The 22,637-nt window shown below is 50.1% G+C and overlaps 2 protein-coding genes and 1 long non-coding RNA gene across 6 annotated transcripts in view; all 3 read right to left on the minus strand.

Moving 5' to 3' along the window:
* The window catches only part of ATP6V0D1 (ATPase H+ transporting V0 subunit d1), a 36,458-nt gene extending 17,517 nt beyond the window's left edge, over positions 1–18,941 (minus strand). For 3 of the 4 annotated variants that reach the window (XM_075160908.1, XM_075160911.1, XM_075160912.1), the window contains exons 1-2: positions 18,745–18,941; positions 8,002–8,173 (exon numbers count right to left, since the gene is read on the minus strand). In XM_075160908.1, the coding sequence (XP_075017009.1) occupies positions 8,002–8,173; positions 18,745–18,874 (302 nt within the window). In that variant the 5' untranslated portion in view covers positions 18,875–18,941. The remainder of the gene's footprint in view (positions 1–8,001; positions 8,174–18,744) is intronic. The other variant, XM_075160909.1, reaches the window with a different exon arrangement.
* On the minus strand, positions 5,322–7,989 carry LOC142087117 (uncharacterized). The gene is made up of 2 exons (XR_012675332.1): positions 5,898–7,989; positions 5,322–5,613 (listed from the first exon to the last, which is right to left on the minus strand). It is a non-coding gene; the product is annotated as an uncharacterized LOC142087117 (long non-coding RNA).
* An 822-nt stretch (positions 18,942–19,763) lies between the features above and the next one.
* Positions 19,764–21,034, minus strand: AGRP (agouti related neuropeptide). The gene is made up of 3 exons (XM_075160704.1): positions 20,713–21,034; positions 20,337–20,431; positions 19,764–19,994 (listed from the first exon to the last, which is right to left on the minus strand). Exons 1-3 carry the CDS (start codon positions 20,885–20,887, stop codon positions 19,800–19,802), a joined length of 465 nt encoding a protein of 154 aa, XP_075016805.1. The 5' UTR covers positions 20,888–21,034; the 3' UTR covers positions 19,764–19,799.
* Between the last annotated feature and the right edge of the window lie 1,603 nt (positions 21,035–22,637).

Below are 22,637 nucleotides of genomic sequence, written 5' to 3' on the forward strand. Positions count from 1 at the left end.
GAGTCTCTAGTTGCTTAAACCTGATGCCTCAAAGATTGACCTCAGAGCTTGAGAAACACTAGGCTGGTAAGCAAGGCTGAGTCTTGGCACTCTGCGCTGTGCTAAGCAGACTTCAGCACTAATACATTTTAAATATTGACCAGAAACATCTAATCATGCTGCTTTCACATAGACCAGCTGCAAAAGCCAAACTTGCATATACTGTTTTCTTACCTTCCTTACATGTAAAGCACTAAAAAAAAAAACACCCCACATTCCAAGGATATAAAAGAAGATTAAAGGCTGCACTGTGCAAACTCACATTGCCTCCAAAACTGCCTGAAGTAGCTAAGAAAGCTGACTGAGTTTAATGGCCTAAACACCTTTACCTGATTCTCAATGTGTGGTCTGGGCTTAGATAACATGCCGAACATTACTGTGCATACAGACCTGCTGCCAGCAGAAGACAAGAAAAATCATCAACCCACTTGACATGCAGTAAACCATGTGGGGTAGACACAAGATTTTGCTTGGCCTCTAAACATTGCAGTACTTTGCAGTATTTACGCAAAACTCTATGTAAGTATTTGCTAGACTTCAACTAGCATAAGAATGGATCTGGAAAAGGGGACTAGAACCCAAGATTCCCTCAAGAAGTCTTCAGAAGCAGTGCCCTTGGCCTCCAGGCCTTCTCTGGGCTGAACTTGCCAACCTAGAGCATTGGGTGAAGCAAATCAATGGAAAGGTAAAAGGAAAATGAAGGCTGCTAAGTCCAGCACCAGAAGACCTTGAAACTGTTCTCGATCAAGGAGTGAAGCATGTTACATGGGAACAGAAGTGCTCAGTGAACATTCATCCAACTGAAGGCACTGCACGCAGGTTGTCCTCTGGAAAAGTTGCAACCACACATAAATTGATCAGAGGAGCACTGATAACCTCCTAACACACTCCTTCCCTCCCTGTTTTATGACTCTAACAGACATGCTGTTCAGCCTCTGGAGGGAAAGATTGCAAGAAGGAACATGACGGACGTGGAAGGACGATTCCTGCGAGCTGCAGAATCACCAGAGGGATTCAGCTTTAAACAAAGTCCAAGAAGGTAGTTAAGTCCACACACTGCCTTTGGATAAAACAGCATCAGCTTGGATGCGGATGTTATCCAGGGGCAATGTGTTCTCACCTAATCATCCACAGCTTGCATGCTAGAGCCCCTTCTCAGGGCTCCAGAGTTTCACTAAAGATTTCTCTCTCTTAGTGAAACATAGGCCTACATCTGGAGTTCATCAGTATGCTCCATCTTTGCTGCCACCAATAACATTTTTGCTAGCTCTTCCGATCATTACTGTGGCTCGCTGCGTTTGCTAGGCACCATGCTAACACCTTCCAAGCGAAGAACAGCACTGGTCGGTAGGAGGAGGGTTATGCTGTTCCAGTTCAAATCCACTGGCCAAATGAAGTGTTCTCCAGGCACTAGAGATTGGGGGAAAAAAGCATCCCCTCAACATAATACACAGTGAAATTCACCTTTCAAAGAGTCCCTTTCCAATGAGGACACCCACAGTCACACCATTTTGAAAGATGACTTCCACAGCCACCACTTAGGCATGCAACCCAGTCCATTTGCATGGACATTGGTTCTAGGAAACTGGTATGAGGTCTCTATCCTTTGTGTATGCAGGAGAACAGATGCAGTTCTGATGCTACCATCCAAAGGATGCAAGGCTGTGATCATTTCCAGACCATTAGTTACATGCCCTCTTATTTTGAATATTGCATAATCCCTCCAAGAACTTGGCTTATCAGTTCAACTTTGCACTCCCTGCAAACAGGGAAGCTGTTTGTCAGAAACCTGTGCTTCTCTGCCAAAACCGTCTCTGCCAGAAAAGGCTCATAAACCTTTTATTGCAGGATCCCCAGCCACTACGGTAATTTTTGCTTCCCGATCCCACCGCCACCAACAAGTCAACAACTAAGTGAAAATAGTATAGCGCAGTTTTAACCACAGCAGCATTAGGAAAGATCCTTCAGACTGTTGGATTCACCCAAATAAATTGCAACTGCCTGTAATGTACAGCATTTGGAGTTTTTTCTTCCACAAAAAAAGACTTCAAAAGCAGGTAGTCATATTTTGTAACCTCCGCAGTTAAGCCAGGATGCACACTCCAGTATACTTAGAATAAAGACAGGCAACTTCCTACTCCAAAGAGGATTATTGCTCTTCAGCTCAAGTAGCAATTGAAATAATTTGGCTCCAGAAAAACCACTGCTGCAAGACTAAGTTTGAACTCAAAGTCGTGCAGCAGAAACTAGATCTATCCAGCGCAGGGGAGAGGCAGAGCAGCACTAGGTCAGAGAGAAGGTAATAGAGGGAAGTGTCAGCTAAGAAAAGGCATGCGCAAGGGGAAAAGGTACATGCAGCCTCATCAAAAACACGTCTTGTGACCACAAAAACATACTGAAAGCCAAGTTCCTAGCTGCATCCTCAGGGCAACAAAGAACCCGGTTCCCAGCCCTAGCAGACTGGTAAAGACAAAAGACAACCTAGGCTGTCCTCTGACGACGGGCTTGATCACGGATTTGGAAAATGTGTTTAGACTCAGCTCCACCCCAGACCTCGCTCCTACAGTGGACTCAGTTTCCGCACAGTTACCAGCAGCTCCCCCACCTGAACACAAGATCAAACCCTTCTCTGCCCATCAGCTTGCTGCAAGGGCTCAAGGGGCCCCACAGCTGCCAGAGCCCTCACGTCAGGCTGCTGTGAAACCAGACCTTCCAGAGCAGGGAAGAGACTGTGCTGAAGCAAGGCAAAAAAAAAACCAAAAAACCAAAACAAACAAACAAAAAAAACCCAAACCAAACACCACCCTTTTTTCCCCCACCTGGAACAATACTAAAGCTGACAATCCGATCAGGCTACAGCAGGCTAGAGTCAGGAGCGACACCACGAACCACAGATAAAGAATCCTATCTAAACCGTATACAGGAACACTGGAGGGAAGGAGAGACAGGACATGGCACCACGTCAGGCTAACACAAAGAACAAAGCCCTTACAGAAAGGCAGGGCAGCACATCACTGAGAAGAACCTAAAACCCACTTCCATCCCACAAGTCAATATGCGTTTGTTGAATTCAGGAAGTGGGTTTTGCTGTTTCAAGTACACTTAATACCTGTTTGTTGCTGCCCTACAGAACATCACTGCATGCCCTCAGCCAAACAGTCAATTGTTTGTGTTGGAGCAGAGATGTTAACAGCCAACTTGTGCCTATCGGTCAGAACCTACTGTGGTTGGCTGAAAGACACAGGGAAGCACCAGCAGCCTTCCTGCAAGGAGCTGCATGGCAAGATGCAGAGCTAGCAGGTGTTTTATAGAGACCATCGGAGGCTCAACAAGTTGAGCTTTTCCTTGCCACGATATGCAGTGCTAGAGGAGGCCGGCTACAGCCACCACTTGAAAAAACAAAAGGGAAATCAGCCAACTTCCTCAGTATTTTGGTACTAAGAACACAACACTTGCCACAGAAGAGTTCCTGGAGGGGATCAGGGCCAGGAAAGAGTCAGCATGGTGCCAGCAGAGGAGCACAACAGGACAAAAATCAGTGGCAGCAAGGGACTTGAGGAAGGAAGACCTTGCTTTGGGGTTGCTGCCTAGCTGTGTTCTTGGGTCGGTTTCGTTCATGCACTTTTAAACACCGTCCTTTCCCCTATGCTCAGGAGACAAGTTAAGTCCTGCCCACCTCCACAGGTGCCCACCCTTACCTACGGCACGGCGCGCACCTGGGGCCAGGCAGCCATGGGGCTGGAGTGCCACCTTCCGGCAAGCAGCAGGCAGCGCTGCCTCATCTCCAGGAGCTGGGCAAGGAGAGCACACCAGAACTCGCATCCGCCTGGTGCCCCAGAGCCCCCACGCCGTCCCCGTTGCTGCTTCTCCTTCTTGTGTCCTCACCTAGTTCATGGACCACTTAAAAGAGGCAAAAGAAGTGACACGCATAATCCCGACAAACGACATGGCTTTTTGCAGGTTGGCTCTGGAGCAATCAGAGGGGACAAGGACTAAAGCTGCTTCTAAGATCAGACAGTTCCCCAGATCTTCTCAGCAACGTGCCCTGGGTCAAGATCTCCTCCAAAACCAAGCACAACAGTCACCTGGTGATCAACTCAAAACCACCCCAGAGGTCCAGCAGGACATTCATGAAGGAGAAAGCCTGAAATGCTTGATCCACCTCCTGGCACCAGCCACCTACACCCTGGTCATTCTCAGCGAGATGGTACCCAAGTGCTTAACAGGCCTCGATGAGCCTGTCTTGTGCGAGGTTATCCAACATTTCTAAGAAGGCAAAAAATGTAAGTACATACAAAGGCATCCAGCAGCGGTGAGTTTCAGAGCTGAACTGGACATGCTACAAAACATTTTCTTCCATTTTAAGCCAGACACACCTCCTACAATCCCACTCAATTTAAAAAAAAAAAAAAAAAAGAAAATCTCTGTTTACAACCCAATGCCTCTCTCTCAAGAGAGTCTCAGTGAACTCAAGCTTTCCTCCTGCAGAAGCCAGCCCTGCTCAAACTTTCCATATCTTTCTACCATTTTCTATTTCAGTTCAGCCTGTACAGTTTTAGCACATGGACACATTCAGTTGAGTACAATTTCTTCTTCTGACCACCTGATGCATCGCTGGCCCTGAGCTGTCTACCAGGAGCGGTCTTTACCATTTCCTGCTCAAGTTTCATCAACTACCCTAAAAGAAAGGAGTGGGAAATAGTCATGTTTAAAAGGCAAAGACAAATCACCCCATCACGCCTATCTGTGTGCCCAGCCAGCATGGAAGATCAAGTGTCCCAGTGTCACCCAGGGTGGGCATGATGACACAGTCCCTCTGACACTTGCGCAGGCACAACATCCCCAGCACTGCCAACATCCTTTGGCCGAACATCTCTGTGACGCTGCCCACACACAAGCCTGGGTTAGATGAAGACTACTGGCACGAGTACACGCTGCCAGCCTCCAAACAGAGGTGTTCTCCTCTCCAACTATTTGGGACGTGCATGGGAAGCTTCACACTGTCAGCAGGACAATAATCCCTGAAACTTCTGCCCCCTACCCCAAACCAAGACCTATTACGACCCACGGGACAGCTTCAGGGAACAAAACACAGCCTAAAAGGCAGCCCGAGAAGTCATATCTTGTCTACCCTCTTTTCTACTAGCCCTGTCACTAAATATATTAGTATTATCAACAGAAGATATTAAGACTCACTGGGCAAAACCAGCACCCTCTCCAAACTCCTTGTGTTTCAGTGTCCTCATTCTTCTGTTTTAACTTGTCTGTAGTGACGTTAGAAGTTATTAGAGCTTCTAATACACTGATAGCGACTCCCACCTTGGACCAGCTGAAGCTGGTAACATCATCTCTATTTCATCAATACTCCATTGGTGTGATAAGTGCAGACCCAGAGGAGACCCCTCCATCAGTGGTGCAGCAGAACCACGCCAAAACACAACCGAACACTCGGACTCCTTGCACAAAAGGCTCCGCAAGAGAGTGGAGACGCTTCACGTAGGAAAACAGCTTTTCTCCTGCTTCACCTTTTGCCTTCCTCTAGGCAGCACTGCAGACAGTGGCATTGAAGCAAATCTTGTGGGTAAAAAGGAAAAGAAGAGATGAGAGTGAAGACAACTCAAGGAAGAAACATCCTGTGCACAATGGGACCAATATATTCAAGAAGAGATTACGCAGTAGGCAAGAGATACAGATATCCGCACAGAATTGTGTTTTGTAATAGAGAAATCATCAAAATCAGAGAGACACAAGCAGAACAAGACCAAAGTTAAATCAAGTTGAGGGCAAAACACCAGTTTTAAAGTTAAGTCATTCAAACAGCGAGAATTGGCCTATCGGATTACATGAGATGTAATTACATGAGATGTTTAAGGCCTTCTGCACAACTCAAGCTGGATGTAGACGCTGGGTAAAGGTCAACAGGACTGGTGTAACAGGAAACTGGATTTCCACAGCCATTCACAGCCCTCCTACCAAGTCACGCAAGGTGTAATCCAGGCAGGCACGGTCTGAGACCTTTCAATTCATTTTTTCCACACACAGTTTTTCAAAATGAGAGTTAGGGAACAGCAAAGTTTTAAACTCTGCAAGATACTCATGTGTCCTGCCCAGACTATTGCCTTTAAAAAGATATGACAGAAGGTAAAAGAAGAGACCATTAGTGACTACTATGATACTTCCATAGAGACTAGACATTTCCATGAACCTCTAGGGCAGCAAAGGAAAAGCACCAGTGGAGGACAAACTACCTGATATTGCCAGGCTCAAACAGTATTGATGTCTTTACAGCAAATTAAAGACGGGTAAAGAGGTGTTTTGAAAATTAACTTAATTATTTTACGTTTGAGAGAATAGAAGAGTTTGCTCCATACAACTAAGATGATGAGCTAGCAACTGCTTCATCCATTGCAAACATTGCTGCAAAATGAGGGCTTGGTAATGTCTTGCTGATGTCTTGTTCCGTATCTGTAGCTAGATACCAAAATTCAATGATTTTTAGTGACAGGCATATAAGAAAAAACTATTTTTAGAAAATAGGAAAAGCTTAAAAGACAGGCAGCTTTAGCACAGTGACCCAGAAAGTAACAGATATGAGCCACCGGCTTAGAAAAATTACTAGTGTTACTGTCCACATATAGAAAGGACAGAACAGGAAGGAATACAGCAGAGAGACAGGTCTTTCATCAATATTTGCACGTGCAGGCCAAAATTTAAAATCTTTGAATCAACCACAAAGGCTTTTCCACATCAGCCTACACCGTTCAAAAATCTCTAGATGGCAAGCAAGATAATACACACACAACTGCCAAAAATGCAAGATTAAACACCGCTTGCCAGAGCGCTTGTGATGAGCCCAAGCTCGCTATATCAAATAAATGAGTGGTGATGTATCAGCTGTCTGACTCAAGAACAGAATACAATCTTCTTCTCTGAGATGCAAGTTAAAGTCATGTTCTAATGAACCAGAAATTCACTTTCGTCCATGATATATCTCCTTACTGGTTAGAGAAGGCCACTGGCTATGCAGTTTTCAAGCCAAACTAGAGCTTACAGGAACATAGACTAAGGAAAGGAAAAAAAGACAATTTTACCTCCATGTTTCAGATGCAAACTAGCACAACTGGTATCGCACCAAGGCTAGCAATTTCATTTTATTACCGATTAAAACAAGAGCAGCACACAGGGAAGCAGAAGGTTGCGCAAAACCGCTAGGAAAAGGTACTTGCACGAACGCTGTGCTATTTCAAGCTTTTCACATCAGCTGAACCTGCTGTGGAAGCGCACGTACCCCGTGTCTTTTCATGCACCGACAGAGACACGCTGAGGCTGCTGCAGCCCCATCTTTCCCTGCTGCATATTCTAGGCCCTTCCTTCCCCTAGTGCTGGCGTTCGTTGGATCCCACGGAGCTGGCCAAGAAAAACAAATCAGTCAAAATTAACCCCCAAAGTGAAAAGTTGTTCAATTTTTGGCCAGCTCAACCCCCTGAACCAGTTTGTGATGGGGTCAGAGGAAGGCCTACAGCCCCTGGGATGGGATGGCAGGATCACAGTAGCCCTGACAAAGGCTGATTGACCTCGGTGGGTCAGAACTAGCAGGCAACTGCTGTCACGCACATGCAAATGTTTTGCAGCAGGATCACATTTTAAAGAACCCAGGAACATTTAACACAAGGGACAAGGGTAAATGACAGCTCTGATAGAGACTGAACCAGTTCTGCAATGGAAGGCTGCAAAGGAGCTGTGCCAATGAAGCATGCACACCCTGGGAGCAGAAGACTTTAACAACGTAGTGATACTGTGCAGCTGGTTTGAGACCTCCAGATACAATCAAAACAGTTTCATTCAAGAAGCTGCAAAAAACATTGCAGCTACAGGGCTGAGTGAAGAAAGCTGGTCTGAGAGCCCTCAAGTCTAGAAGAACACCAACGTTTCAAATGCTGTTCATGAACAGCTGGTACTCACGTGATGAAGTCCAGAAAACTTGCTAGGGGCTCATATGCATGGTTCCTCATGTGACGAAACTCCACCACCATCTTCTCCTTCAGCTTGTCGTCTATGACGGAGACGGTGAGCGGGGAGGCTTCGTTGGCCAGGAAGTTCCCATAGTCTGTGCTCTGGAGGTGCAGTTTCAAGTCTGAAAAAGAAAGAACAATGCCACTCTACAGGGTTTGTGTTGGGTTTGGGGGTTTTTTTGAGCGTATCCAAAAAAGCTATTGCTCAGCACTTCTCCAGGCATTCTCTTCTCTGAAAGATCACCTAGACAAAACCCATATGTTAAGTCACACACTTATATTTATGCTCAGTTTTATCATGGACAATCCAAATGCACTAAAAGATCAGTGTTTCACCACACCAGCCTTCCCCCATCTTAAAGAGGAAGCTGTGACATTATCTGTGTAACTGAACACGCACCTGGGTCCTGCTGTCCACTGTGCTTGATCAAGGTGGAAGATTACTGATTTTTTAGGAAGTATTTGCTAGAAATCTAGAAAAAAAAGATTCCTCTAGACAAAAGGGCTCTGGTTGCAGGCTTCTCTGAAGCAATCACGACCAAGAACCTATCTGCACCCACAAGCAAGTTTCCTCAGATACTAGTGATGTGGAAGCATCTGAAAAGCTTTCAAAGCCAAAAAGACACAAAGAGCAACCTTGAAATTATAAAGCAGCTAGGTATTACATCATCAAGTCAGTCCAACTAATTGCACTGGTAAAGAACAGTCAGGCATTAAGAGGTAGAGAGGGGCTGGTGAAGAGGAAGGCCATTTAAATCCATCTCATATGGTAGGCAGCCCCTGCCCAGGATGGAGGAACATGCTCAGAAGCCTCCCCCTCCTCCAGTTTCAAGTAGAGGAAACCTTTGTTTCCTCTGTTACCCTTGCTGCAGGTCAGGTGCCCAATGAAGCTGCAGTCCTGGCCAAGAAGCAACCACAACATGCTGAGCTCTGTCAAGATAAAAGCCCTATTTAAGCCAAAAGCATTTAAGTGTCTCTATGGAAAAACTGAATCCAGAACTGAGGAACGTCATATAATCCTACTCCTCAAAGCTCTACTAGTTGCGCTGGTACATAATGTTCATCTCCCTTTAGCTTCACCTCAGAGGGCCAGTTAGGCAAGCACCCTCCTAGGGATTCAAGACCTTTATGGGGAAAGGAGAGTTTAGTCAAACCAGATGTGAACACACGGTCCAGAGAAAACAAAACAAAAAAAAACCACCCCACACACACACAAGAAAAAAAGACATTTCTCCCTGGTTTCTCTGCAGCAGGAGCACTGAGGCTGCCTTTCCCTTCCACTGAACCATACAAGTCCTCAGCATTATGGCACAAGCACCCACGGCACGGAGGTCAGAGCAAGGACTCAGCCTAGCTTGAGGAGTTTGATCTTTTAACATTACACCCAGCTACAGGCAGGAGCTGGAGAGCATCCTCCGCACCGGGCTCCAAACAGAGCTGGTACTGTACAGTGCGATACAGTCCCCAGCCCGAGGGGTGGAAGGGTCAAACGGCTTTCAAGCTGACTTTAACTCTTCCGGGTATTTCCAAAGGGGTCTAGCAAAGATGGTTTTGACCCAGCACTTTTTATTTACGAAGATGTTACCACTGCTAAGTCTCACAGGAAACAGATGGTGGTTATAGAGAGGGGAAAAAAAGGCCAGAGACTTAAATAGTGCTCAGTTGCTGTCATGTTTCTCAGCGGTTTACAGGAGAGCTTGGTGGTACTCTTACCTTTAGTAAAGAATCCTGGATGCAGCAAAGAGAGCTACTTGCCCAACAACACACATGGCTGAAGCAAAGCAGAAACTTAACCTAGATCTCTGCTCCCCAGATCATGCTGCAAAACATTATTAACTTACGCTCACACTTTCGAGGTGGGAAAACACAGTCTGGATAACTCAAGACAGTGGAGTTTTCAACATGACCCTTGTCAAAGTCAAACAGTGGATCATGCCAAAACTCAGAACGCCCCTCACCTCCATGCAGCCTGCATGGGATTGTTATTGACGATAATCACTTCATAAACCCTGCAAAAAGCCCAGCTCAGGCAGCTCAGGCAGCACCCTGTATGCAAAGAGTTCTCACCCATGTGTTTTGCAATTGCTTGATTTTTGAAAGCTAAGATACAGTTACAGAGGGGAAATCTACCGGAATTACGTCTTAATGAGTTTCAGTCCCTCTTCTGAAAGCTCTTGGATGACGAGCTTTAGAGTCTGAGCGGAAATTAAGTTCCACTGTCAGATCAGGGCTTTACTAGTTTGCTTTTAGCGGAGGCTGGAGAAAGCACAGAGCAAAATTCAGCAGTTGCTCAATGAACATGAGAGAAAGGGTCCTGGTAAGAGTATTGCACCCACAAAATCAGACTGCAAGGGAAGGCACAGGGGAAGGCAGTAGCTACGTTCATATACCTCCTACTTTCAGTTCTCTGCAATTGTGCAGAGCTCTAATGAAAACCAAGCCTGCCCAAAAAGGCATGTGATGTTGTTTTGCAGCTATACAAGACCTTGGAGAGGAAGCAGCTATTGCATATCCTACCACGTCTTACTTCAGTAGGGAAGCTTCCAAGGCTTTCAGCTTGTTTCCTCAACTCCAACTCTGCTACAGCAAAACCATTGGTTCCTTGTGGTGTCACCATGACCTGCAACTCTGCTCTTACTTTTGAGGCTGCAAGAAGCTGCCTTGCTATCGGGTCACTTGATGCTAGAGACCCAGTGACACAGAAAGTAGAGTTTGCTGTACAATCCACTTCCAGGAGCTGTATTGCATTTAGACCAGAGCCACACAAGCTGCACGCTGTGCCTTACAGCCTCTCCCTCAACAGCTCTGAGCAAGCTCCCATGAGCCGCTTAGCCAGAGCATTCTGTCCTGCTCGACGAGGGGGTTGCCCCCCCAACTCTACAGCACAAGAGCCAGCACAACATTATGTTGCAACTGGAATAAGGGCCATGTTTATATAACACTTGGAATTAATTTTTACAGGGAAGGCCAGCCACAGACTGCAGGAACTAACTCTTCAGAATCTCTTTAGCATCCAAGCAGATGGAACAGAACATATTTTCAAAAAACTGGACCGGATTTATAAACCCTGATTCAATGCATCCCATGGCGTACCAGTGCCTTACGCGAGCCGGTCCTCCTCCAGCCACTGGGCCAGTCACCGAGTCTCAGCCACGGGGGTTTGAGAGTTTTTAATGTCAGGCTTCTCAGTTAAGAACGGACTAATCCCGTGGTTTCACAAATCCCCTGCCAGAAGAGTTGTCCCAGTAGCACGGTGACTAATAAGCGGACCCACTGCTGAGCAAGCCCCATGCTCTCCAAAAGCTCAAGTTCCTATTTCCTAACGCAAGTTCAGAGCGAACTGGAGTCGGCCTCTGGCAGCAACAGCAGCACCTCGACAGGGGCGGCTGCCAGAGATCCCACACGCTGCATGTCGACGAGACGCTGGCTGCGAGTCTTCTGCCGTGCCTCTTCCCCAGCTGCCTGCCGAAAGGGAGGGAGACCTGCACCTAGAGCCCAGCCGCTCCCGATGAGGTCCTCCAGACGCTGACTAACAGCAGCACACAGCCTCAACCCAGCGACTGCTTTTGAGAGGTATGTTTGCCTGTTCCGGCATTTTTCCAAGCGATTCACGCACTTTAAGAAACAGACTGAGTGAGCATTTGGCAAGGGAGTGCTTGAATTACCACAATGCTTTTGTTTTCTCTCCTCCCCCGCAAAAGTTGGTAAATTATGGCCAGGTCACAGTTCCCAGAAAGCTGCCTCGTGCAAGAACACAACAGCTTGTCAGAACGACAGCCTTTTTCTGCTGAGTATTCAAGTAGGCTTGCGCTCGAGATTACCATGACATGTACTTACAGCAACCTCCTTTCAGCTCTCGGATCAGGCCCTCTGGTTTCCATGCAGCTGGCTGTACATGAGGCATAAACACAACTGAAGCTTAATTCAACACACTGCTGTGCCAACACCACACCTCGACATTTCAGATGACATTTTCTTGAGAGTCTTCAGATCCACAGTAATACTGCTATCCTCTCCTGCAAGTTTGCTTTGTCATAACAAAGAATCAAGCCACTACTCAGTCTTTCAGACATCTGTCAGTCATCAAAGCCTGTCCTATAAGCCCTGCTCAGACAGGGCGACCCATGCCCCCACCAGCTCACGCTTCCACCCCTTCCTTCTTCAGCATCCTCCCGTAACCGCATTGCAGAGCCCTGAATCAAGGTAAGGGCTCAAGCACTTCCAGGCAAGGACTGATTTGTCTTCTCGCACACAGGCATCAAATTAGCTTTTGCAACTTCCGAGCTGAACTGATGTTTTCACGCAGTTATCTGCTGCAACCCCAACATCTCACTTCAAAGCACCTGGGGCCATCACTGCATATATAAAAATTAAAATATTGTTTGCCATCTCCCAGGCCTGAGGCAGTAAAGTAGCTGCAGGATTACACAGCAGTCTGCATATCAGCTACATCGCCCACGTCTCCCTTCAGAAGACTGCAGTCATTACAATTTGGCTTGTTGCTGTCCGTTTGGTCTGTTTATAGCCATCTCAGACACTCCTGAAGCTGCTTCTCTGAAATCTCACCTGAGAAGCACCCAGAAAGCCTTCATTCCCCACAGAATTTAAGACCTTTTCTGTGGTTGCGCACCACTAGCAGTGATATGCCACCTCTCCTCTGCTGGCAGGCAGCAAATTCCTCTGGGCCACAGCTGGACACAGAGAAGTGTCGTCTTTGGCCCTTTTCCTCATCAATGTCTCTCCTCTAGCTCTTAACCTCTCCGTTTGAGATGTCCTCAGCACCAAACAGCAGCCTGTGTTTCTAGCCCAGCCCTTCCTGGGGTTGAACTCACCCCCCTCAGAGCTTCAAACCCAGCATGGCCAGGTCTTGTTTCCTTTGGAACCCCTCAATCAGGTAGCCCTCTCCTGATCCTTCCAAAAGGTGAGGTAACCCCTCCTAATCTGCCTGCATTTCCAGTAAGCTTCACCCCTATGTACCCTTTTTTCCCCCCTCTCTAAAAGCAGATCACCCTAAGTCACAGCCGTAACCTCAGAGGTCCAGTACACTAACAGGACATCGGCCCGGCACCTAGTGCAGCGGTTTAAGGGAGAGGCAACAAATCATCCACAAGCTAAGAGAAACAGGGCAGAAAGCAGTCTCACACTGCAGGAGCCGACAGCAGAGGAAAAACAACAAGACGAAAAGCACTGACAGGCTGCCGAGTGCTAATACTTGCCAAGAAACCCAGACACCCATCATCTTCTAACAAGGGGCAGGACCCAAACAAGGGCTGAAGCTGCACCAGTGCTGAGAAGCTGACCTCAGCTGCTGCTTGAAGTTTAGCTAGGAGAAGCTATGAAGCAGGTCTCTGCCCAGTAAAGGAGGCCAGAACAAACAGCAAAGAGCCTCTGCTGAACCCTGCAGGAAGCCAGAGACCACAGTGTTTGTTTGCCACCATGATTTAGCAGGCCGTGGAAGTGCCATCTTTCTTCCAATAAATAATGTTTTCCTTGAGCTTATTTTAACAGGACAGCTGATTAACCAGCCACAGTGAGTGGTTACACTGGAGGACGCAGGACAAAGCGCCGAGATTAGCAGGACAGCCTTTCGGCCACTGCACGAGCAGTCCGCATTCACAGGACAGGAATAGTCTATACCCTCCTCAGGTCTCACCGTTCCCATATGCTCTGCCTCATCTGGCAGATGCAAGCTCCTGGGGACAGGGCCGGTCCTCCTGCACAGTGCCAGCAAGCAAGGGTCAGCTTTTCACAAAGGGCTCCTAGATGTCAGGAGACAGACAGCATCGTCATCGTGCTTTCAAAAGGTCCCTACCATATTATGGCTTGGCTTCTACACCCACCAAGTTCGGGGTTCAGACTGAACCATTCTCAGAGTTCAAGATGGATCTAAGCACGGCCACACTTCAGGACCATCAAGTGGCCTCTCCCTGCTTGGTTGTACAGCAAAGGAGCTGCATAGGAAAGGATCTATCCCATTCCCCCCACACCCAGGAGAACACCATGAGCTCCACCATGGACCAAGGTGCCAAAAGCACTCTTTGAGGTAGTCTGTAGCTCTGGTAGCAATGCAACTTCTCTATACAAGAGAGGACACACTGCCCATGCAATTAAGCTGAAAGAGAAGCCCAGCTCCAGCCTTTTGGGGGCCAAATTCCAGGACCACTATGATAAAATGGAAGAGAGAAGGGTAGCACAGCCTCTCCCGCTCTTCTCTCAGCAAAAGGAGATATGGCAAACACTCAGTGTGTAACACCATAAAGCAAAGGCAGCCTCCAGGGGAGAAAAAAGATTCTTTGGACTATGAAAACAAAAGCACACACTGCACTCGGCAGAAGCCTGGTGCACAGAGGACACGCTCCCCAACATCCATTTGTTGGAGGCAAGAGCCCACAGCTCTGCCCAGACAGGCCTTTGCTTCGGTGTGTCTAGCCGTCCTGTGGTTAGACAATCGGGAAGACAGACACACTTCACCCCACCGCGTGGCTCAACCGTGTGCTCAGTGCACTTCGATATATTTCATCACCTTTCCTCTGCATGGAGAAAGAGGGAAGAGGAGAGAGTGGGAGAGAAGTGGATGTCTTTACACTGAAGAGGCATTTGGGACAGCAAGCCTTTAGAATCCACTCCTGAGCTGACCAAAAGCAGCACACCCCTTCTGGGCAGCAAGGGCTACGCAGAGCAACCCTGGAAATACTCTTCAAGACTCAAAGACAACCAACCAACCTGTCCAGTCGTGGCTTACTCCACACCATCCAGCCCGGTATCAAGAGTTTGGTGCTCACTATGTATTGCTACAGATTAATTCGACAGAAAACAAGGCTCCGGCATGTGTGAGGGTACCATTCAGGCAGACCACCGTGCCCTCCAGCTGGCGTGGAGCCAGAATCTAGGACAAGTGTGACCTACTTGCTTCAAACTCTCCGATTTCACTGTTGATTCGCATGCATCCTAGAGATGGAGGTCTGTGGACCAAACTGAGGAGATGAGAGAGAACCACAGTCTTGGAAATCCTTTTTTTCTAGAAGAATCATGTATTTGCTTCACCTAGTCACCCTTCACCTCCCAAATATACCTTTGGGGCTCAGATGGTTACTCTGCTCGTCCCCAAGCTGATGTGACACGACACCACTACCTTGGGGTTACAAGGACTGAAAAACCAAGAGTTTTCACAGGACAAGTCCACAGCAGACTGATAAACCGCAGGCTGAGACGCACAAATAAAACATGACAGACCCCTGCGGGGGCATGAGACTAGTTCCACACACAGGTTAAGCCGAAGACAGGACAGATCTCATCCCTCCACAGGCACACCGCTGTTTCCATAAGGCGTGCAAGTCCCCAGCTGAGCTGACTGCACGGACAGAAGCACTAGCACCCACAGAGAGGTGGTGGAAACACGCAGCCTCTGGAAAGCCTCTCCCAACAGAGGCTCACAAGCTTGAGCCAACTACCTGCCACTTCTCAGCTGGCTATTTCACAGCCTCATTACTCAGCTAGAAGGTGACAAGCCCTGCTGCTAGATTTCACCATACCAGTCACTTTTATCACACTGGCAGGTCAGAAAGACCTCGGTTTCCTACACTGTTCCTGTGGAAGCAAAAGGAGTATTAGCAACAGGAGGCTTGTGAACGCTGACTAAAGAAATTCCTGTTTCTAAAGAAGATGCTTTTGTATGCTTCCCAGGCTCCATATACTTTTTGCAGTACAGAGCATTGCAGACCAACAGTAAAGCCTGACGATAACCTACATTCCAGACCCCAATTGAACTCTGCTTCTTAAAAGCGGCACTGCTGTCCAGCTGCATCAACAGCTTTTTATTCTCCAGAGATGATACCAGACCTTCAGCAGGCTACCACAGCTTTTAGGAGCTGGAGACGGCTCACCATCCGTTTGACAGTAGAAATCTGGGTGACTCATAAGTTTGGTTATCCAAGACAGATTCATAAAGCAGAGGAAAGCAGCTCCAAGTCCTTCACTGACACCTTGTGTCAGAAGCAGGAACTGGCCACCGCTGAGAGGGCCAAGCAGGCTCCAAGAGACATCCAGCACAGGTGTACAGCACACGAGGACCTCTGGCTGAGAAACAACCAAAGCACCAGGACTTTTGGAGCTGAAAGAAGGGATTAAACATGTTATTGCCGAGGGTTTCAAGAGAAAGCCTACGCCAAAACAGCTCTCATTCCCTCCCCTCAGTCCTGGTCATGTTTTCCTGCCCCTTCTTAAAGCCAGCTCAGGAGCCTGCTTCATCACAGAGAGCCTATTTGGCTCTCTATTTCTGACTCATCAAAATGCGAGACCTCGAATCGGCTTACTTTGTGATCAGACAAACAAAGATGATGGAGGATCACGCAGAAAAGCATGATCTCCTCCTCCTGGCAGCACTAAGCTGTCAGCCCAAGTCCTGAAGCAGAGGATTCAACTCCTTTGTGCTTCCAGACCGATCCAAGCACACAAGAGGAAGCAGTATTTCAGACCTAGAAGCACAACATCCTCCAAGCAATGTGACCAGCCGGATACCCAATTCCCAGGGCCAGCCCCAGAACAGCCTTGGTCCTTCAGGGTTTCTCCACGGCCAAGGTGATCATTTGGTCCAGGACTGGGACTAATGGCAGAGCCAGACTCACATGCAAGAGGCAACAGCGAAGACAAAACAGAAATGGTAGGGAAGAATGTGTGAGTATTTTATGCTTAAGTACTTATTTTGGCTGCTAATAAGCTAGCCGCTGCCTGGATTTAGTGCAGACAAGCACCTGGGAGAGAAAAAAAGGCACATTAAAAGTCTGTGGAGTACAGAAAACAGGTACTGAAATGGGAAGATCAGAACTAAAGGGACAGAGGAAAGAAATGGTCTGACCACAGACCTATATAAGTGATCCAGAGCAACGTTCCTTTGAAGGAAAATCCTTCTACAAGAGCACACTAGACAGGGGCACAGAAAGCCAAGTGGAGGAGGAATGAGATTAGCAGTGAACTTGGAACAGCCTTCAAGCACTGAATGAAGCTTGACAAGGAGCACAGCAGCAGCAGCCGCCACCAGAGAGCTGTCAGGGATGGGACAGTAACAATACCAAGACAAACATACGGGAACTCCAAACTGCCTCATTCCAAACACAGAAAACACCGCTCCAAGGGAGAGCTAAGTTTACGCAACTTGGTTCGGAAGGCAAGGAGGGGACAAAAAAAGAGAAGCTATAAATACAGAAAGACTACAAAGAGGAAGTTATCTGTACGGAAGATGATAAAGTGATAGTTTAGGGCGTGTTGAGACTTCTGACGAGCAAGAGAGCAGGAATACCTCCCACCGCCCTCTTTCAGGCCCTGGGCTCCATAGCAAGAACAACAGACACTGCAAGCAAAGAGCTGCAAAGAAGTCTAGCTGAAAAGGGGCTTCTGTCCTAGTAAAAATATCCTGGGTATTTTTAAGGTAGAGACTGAGGCACATCACAGCGCTCTGTTCCCATTCTGTTGTTTAATGTTTGCGTGAGCAACTCCCAGTAACTTGCATCCAGGGTTCAGCTGGCCAAGGATCCCTCTAGATAGTCAATATTAATTTCAATTTCCTGTCCCTTCTTAAAGCCAGCTCAGGAGCCTGCTTCATCACAGAGAGCCTATTTGGCTCTCTATTTCTGACTCATCAAGATGCGAGACCTCGAATCGGCTTACTTTGTGATCAGACAAACAGCAATAATCATCAAGATAAAGCTGATGCTTAACTAGCATTTTTAGAAGAAAGAACAATTCAATAATTATAGTCCCATTGACCAAAACAACCAACATCTCTGGATACATATGTTTCTAGCCTATTTCAAGAGACCTGGGTTTGTTCTTTGTGATTTGTGATCCAGGTTCTGCACAGCCATGAGTGAAAACTGTTAAGCAGATCACTGATACAGAGGAACAGTTTAGCACTGACTAATTAAGATGATGAGCTGACCACAGATAATGAGTTGTCACAGAGCAAAACCTTCACAGCTCTCCAGGTTTGTACACACTGATCTAGAAAAGACACAATGGCTGGAATTCGGAATTAGCCTCAAAAGAGAACTCAAGACTACAAGTGAACGGTAATTCACCAGTGCATTTACTTAGATCTGCACTGGAATTTTTCCACTAGCAATCCTCCAATAACAGCAGGTACTTTCCTAGACGACCCAATCTCCTCAAAAACTGATCATGGGTATCAGGGATTAAGTTAGATTACCCCAATAATCTTACTTCTGGCCTTAAAAAGGCTTCCTGTGCTGCCTGTCATTTAGGCAGCAAAAGCACCAAACAAGACTCGCCAGCAAAGCCTGACAAACCCGCCAGGCTTCCAAGAACCCCAGGATACGTACCACAGCTATACAGCCACCTCAAGAAAGCACTGGGAGCAAAAGCTTCCTTAAACCACTGTATCAGCTGTTGCAATCACACGGCCGGGCTGACCGGGAAACTGAGTCAGCTGAGCTCAGAGAGAGCAGCCGGGGGGGCGGAGGACCAAATGCCTGCTCAGGCAAAGGATGAAAAGGGGACAGCGCCTCAAAAACGCAGCTGTCGACTCTTTTCCCCACTGCCACGCAGCCCCTCGCCTCCCCACCGGCCCTCCGCCCTCACACCAGCCGAGCTTTCTCCTCAGCCCGCCGGCTGGGCCTTCCCCTCGGTATGACGGGGGGGGGGGTGTCCCCGCCCGCCTCGGAGCCCCGTCACCACTCACCCTCCAGGCTCTCACACTGCACCAGGTTCACGTAGTCACCTTGCCGGAGCACTCCCGCCTTAAAACCGCGTACCAATCCTTCCAGGTAGCCGTTATCCACGTTAAAATACAGCTCGGGGAAAGACGACATGGCGGCGAGCGACAAGACGGGCGAACTACTCCGGCGCCTCACGTGACCCGCCCGGCGCTCACGTGACGCTACGCGCGCGTGTGTGTGTCGTCCCCCCCCCCCCCCCCCCGCGTTCCCGGCAGGCAGTGCGAGGGCGGGAAGCGCCTGAGGAGATGGCGGTTGGGAGCGGGATGGCGGCGCACCGACAGCCGCGGGGACGGCGGTCCCGGGGCCACGAAGGGGGAGTAGCGGCCGCGCGGCCGCTACTCCCCCTTCGTGGCCCCGGGACCGCCGTCCCCGCGGTTCCCGGACCCCCTCAGCGCTGCACTCCCCTGTGAGCCCTCCTCCATCCTCATGGAGCGGGTTGAAACCCCCCTCAACCAAGCCCTCACCCTGCGTTAAGCCTGAGGTTCGCCTCCGGCACCCCTGAAAGCTCGGCTTTGAGTTTTTAGGGCTTTTCACGTGTTTTATCCCCTGAGTGCGCCTTGTGGCATATGTGTTAGTGGTGGAGGAGGTGATGCTTGGTGCTGGCTGTGTCCATACTGCGGGTACCTCCTTGGTCACTGATTCCTTGGGGTCGACAGCTTGCAGGGTCCCTGGGTGTAAAGCACCTTGGGCCACCATGAGCGATACCCGCAGGAGAAGACAAAATGTCACCTCCTGGGGCACTCCTGCTGCAAGACCACTCATCTAGCCAGGAAGTGCCCTGCAGGAGCTGCTCTGGAAACAAAATAAGCTCATTTTGGTTTGCGTGGAGGTGTCCTGGACTCTTGGCCGTGGTGCAGGTACCGGCACCTTGCTGCTACCCCTCTCCCCTGAGATCGCAAGCGGACGCATTGAACCATTCCCACTCGGCGATGGCTTTTGCTAACGTCTGGTTTATTAGAGCTGCAGAGGAGGAGGTGGCACGCGTGGGCAAGGAGCAGGCAGCCCCGCGGCATGGGTGCTAGTTCTTGCCGCAGGGGAAACTGGTGCTGATTTTCCTGCAGTAGCAAAAAGCGTTGAAGAAGCGGCAGTAGCAGGTGGCGCAGGGGTCGCAGCAGGGGACCTGATGCCCGAGGCAGGACTCCAGGAGGCGGACGCAGCGGCGGGGGGAGCGCTCTTCGCGGCCCACAACTTGCAGTTCTGTGGACGATGCCTGCTGGAGAGAGAGGAGGAAGAGGAGGGAAAGAGTTGGTGCTGGACCACTATGCCAGCAATAAAGAACTGCGTGGGAGAGAGGCAAGAGTGGCTGCGCTTGAGGTTAATTAAAAGGATTGCAGGAGTGCGGGCTTGGACCACCCACCCTTGAGTGCCAGAGCCCCTTGCAGCTCTGGGCAGGCTCAGCTTGTCCCAGCCCTGGCGACCAACAGATACTCCCTTCCCAGGCAGCACCATGTTGGGCTCCAATCCCTCCCTGGCCCCAGGGGCGCAGAGAAGGCTGCTGTGGCCTGAGGCCACCCCGCACTTCGGGGTGTCTGTAAGAATGCTCAGGGGGTGTTACCTGCGGATCCAGCATGCCGCCTCTCTGCACGAGGTCACCGTCGGCTTCTTGGACCTCCAGGGCCATCTGCTCAAACCCCAGCCTGGGGAGAGCTCCTGCGAGATACGGAGAGGCTGGACAAGGAGGTTGCTGGGGGTCTGCTCTGATTCTGCTCCCCATGGTCATGTGTGTGTCCCCCAAAAAAAGCCCGCCACTCCCCACGGGTTGCCAGGGCAGCAGGAGGGAGGAGGCTGCTCTCACAGCGGCAGGAGAAGCTGCGCTGCTTTAAGGGGATCTGACCCTGGGCATGGGTCCCCACATCTATTTTGGGGGCCCCAGGCATGCCAGCAAGCGGCTGGTGGGGGGCAGCAGCAGGGCAGGGGGCTGCAGGACTCACCCGCCGGCTCTGCAGACACCTCCTTGACTTTCCGTAGCAGGCTGGCGTAGCGGGCTCTGTCCGTCCCCTCCAGCCCGCCGCTTGCCTTCTGCAGGTGGCCACGGCCCAGGTCAGTGGTGAGGACAGCCTGGATCCCCTGCAGCAGCCCGCAGCACAGCAGCAGCATGTTCAGCATGGTCCCGGGGGACAACCTGCGCAGAGGGGTCCCGGCCAGCGTCAGCCCGGCCTGGCCCCCGCCTCCACCCCGCCGCCGTCACCCCCCGAGCAGCGCCGCGTCGGCGAGGGGTGGCCTCTGCCAGCGCAGCCACCGCGCCGGGCTGTTTGCTTTCTTGGACTTGGGAGCCTTTCTCGGGTGACCACATGCCTGGGAGCTTCATGTGGCCCCTCCAGAGCTAACGCACGTGCCGTGGGGCACCCCACATGCGGGGACATTCATGATCTCACCGCGGAGGGGGGTGTGCAGCAGAGGATGGACTGAGATGACAGCCAGCACTGGGATCTCATGAGGTCCCCGAGTACCACCAGAGAGGCAGCCGTGCACCCGCCAGCAGCTCCATCCCCGTGCCCTTTTCCATGGCAGTGCCAAGGGCAGCACGGCCATATTGGGTTTGCATGGCCAGGTTTTGGTAATGGGGCTAGAGGGGTGGCTTCTGTGAGAAGCTGCCAGAAGCTTCCCCCAGGTCTGACAGAGCCAATGCCAGCTGGCTCCAAGATGGACCTGCCGCTGGCCAAGGCCGAGCCCATCAGTGACGGTGGTAGCGCCTCTGGGATAACATATTTAAGAGGAGGGAAAATCCTGCTGCGCAACAGCAGCCGGAGAGAGGAGTGAGAATATGTGAGAGAAGCAGCCCTGCAGACACCAAGGTCAGTGGAGAAGGAGGGGGAGGAGGTGCTCCAGGCACCGGAGCAGAGATTCCCCTGCAGCCCCTGGTGAAGACCATGGTGGGGTAGGCTGTCCCCCTGCAGCCCATGGAGGTCCACGGTGGAGCAGATATCCACCTGCAGCCCATGGAGGTCCACGGTGGAGCAGATATCCACCTGCAGCCCGTGGAGGTCCACGGTGGAGCAGATATCCACCTGCAGCCCGTGGAGGTCCACGGTGGAGCAGATATCCACCTGCAGCCCGTGGAGGTCCACGGTGGAGCAGATATCCACCTGCAGCCCGTGGAGGTCCACGGTGGAGCAGATATCCACTTGCAGCCCGTGGAGGTCCACGGTGGAGCAGATATCCACCTGCAGCCCGTGGAGGTCCACGGTGGAGTAGATATCCACCTGCAGCCCATGGAGGACCCCACGCTGGAGCAGGGGGATGCCCGAAGGAGGCTGTGACCCCGTGGGAAGCCCGCGCTGGAGCAGGCTCCTGGCAGGACCTGTGGCCCCATGGAGAGGAGCCCAGGCTGGAACAGGTTTGCTGGCAGGACTTGTGACCCCGTGGGGGACCCACCTCTGTTCCTGAAGGACTGCACCCCGTGGAAGGGACCCACGCTGCAGCAGTTCATGAAGAACTGCAGCCCGTGGGAAGGACTTGTGTTGGAGAAGTTAATGGAGGACTGTGTCCCATGGGAGGGACCCCACGCTGGAGCAGGGGAAGAGAGTGAGGAGGAAGGAACGGCAGAGACAACATGTGAGGAACTGACCGCAACCCCCATTCCCTGTCCCCCTGCGCCGCTCAGGGGGAGGAGGTAGAGAAAAATTGGGAGTGAAGTTGGGCCTGGGAAGAAGGGAGGGGTGGGGGGAAGGTGTTTTAAGATTTGGTTTTATTTCTCATTACCCTACTCTGATTGATTGGTAAAAATTTAAACTAATTTCCCCAAGTCAAGTCTGTATTGCCCATGACGGTAATTGCTGAGTGATCTCTCCCTGTCCTTATCTCGGCCCACGAGCCTTTCGTTGCATCTTCCCTCCCCTGTCCAGTGACAGAGTGG

The sequence above is a fragment of the Calonectris borealis genome, chromosome 12 (assembly GCF_964195595.1).
Source record: "Calonectris borealis chromosome 12, bCalBor7.hap1.2, whole genome shotgun sequence".
In the NCBI taxonomy this organism is placed as follows: Eukaryota; Metazoa; Chordata; class Aves; order Procellariiformes; family Procellariidae; genus Calonectris; species Calonectris borealis.

Excerpts from the sequence above, each read along its gene's own strand:
- AGRP (XM_075160704.1), bottom strand. The coding sequence starts at position 20,887 with ATGCTGAACATGCTGCTGCTGTGCTGCGGGCTGCTGCAGGGGATCCAG. Across the intron at positions 20,432-20,712 it reads GGTGTCTGCAGAGCCGGCGG|GAGCTCTCCCCAGGCTGGGG; the intron begins GTGAGTCCTGCA and ends CGTATCTCGCAG. Across the intron at positions 19,995-20,336 it reads GCGGCATGCTGGATCCGCAG|CAGGCATCGTCCACAGAACT; the intron begins GTAACACCCCCT and ends CTCTCTCTCCAG.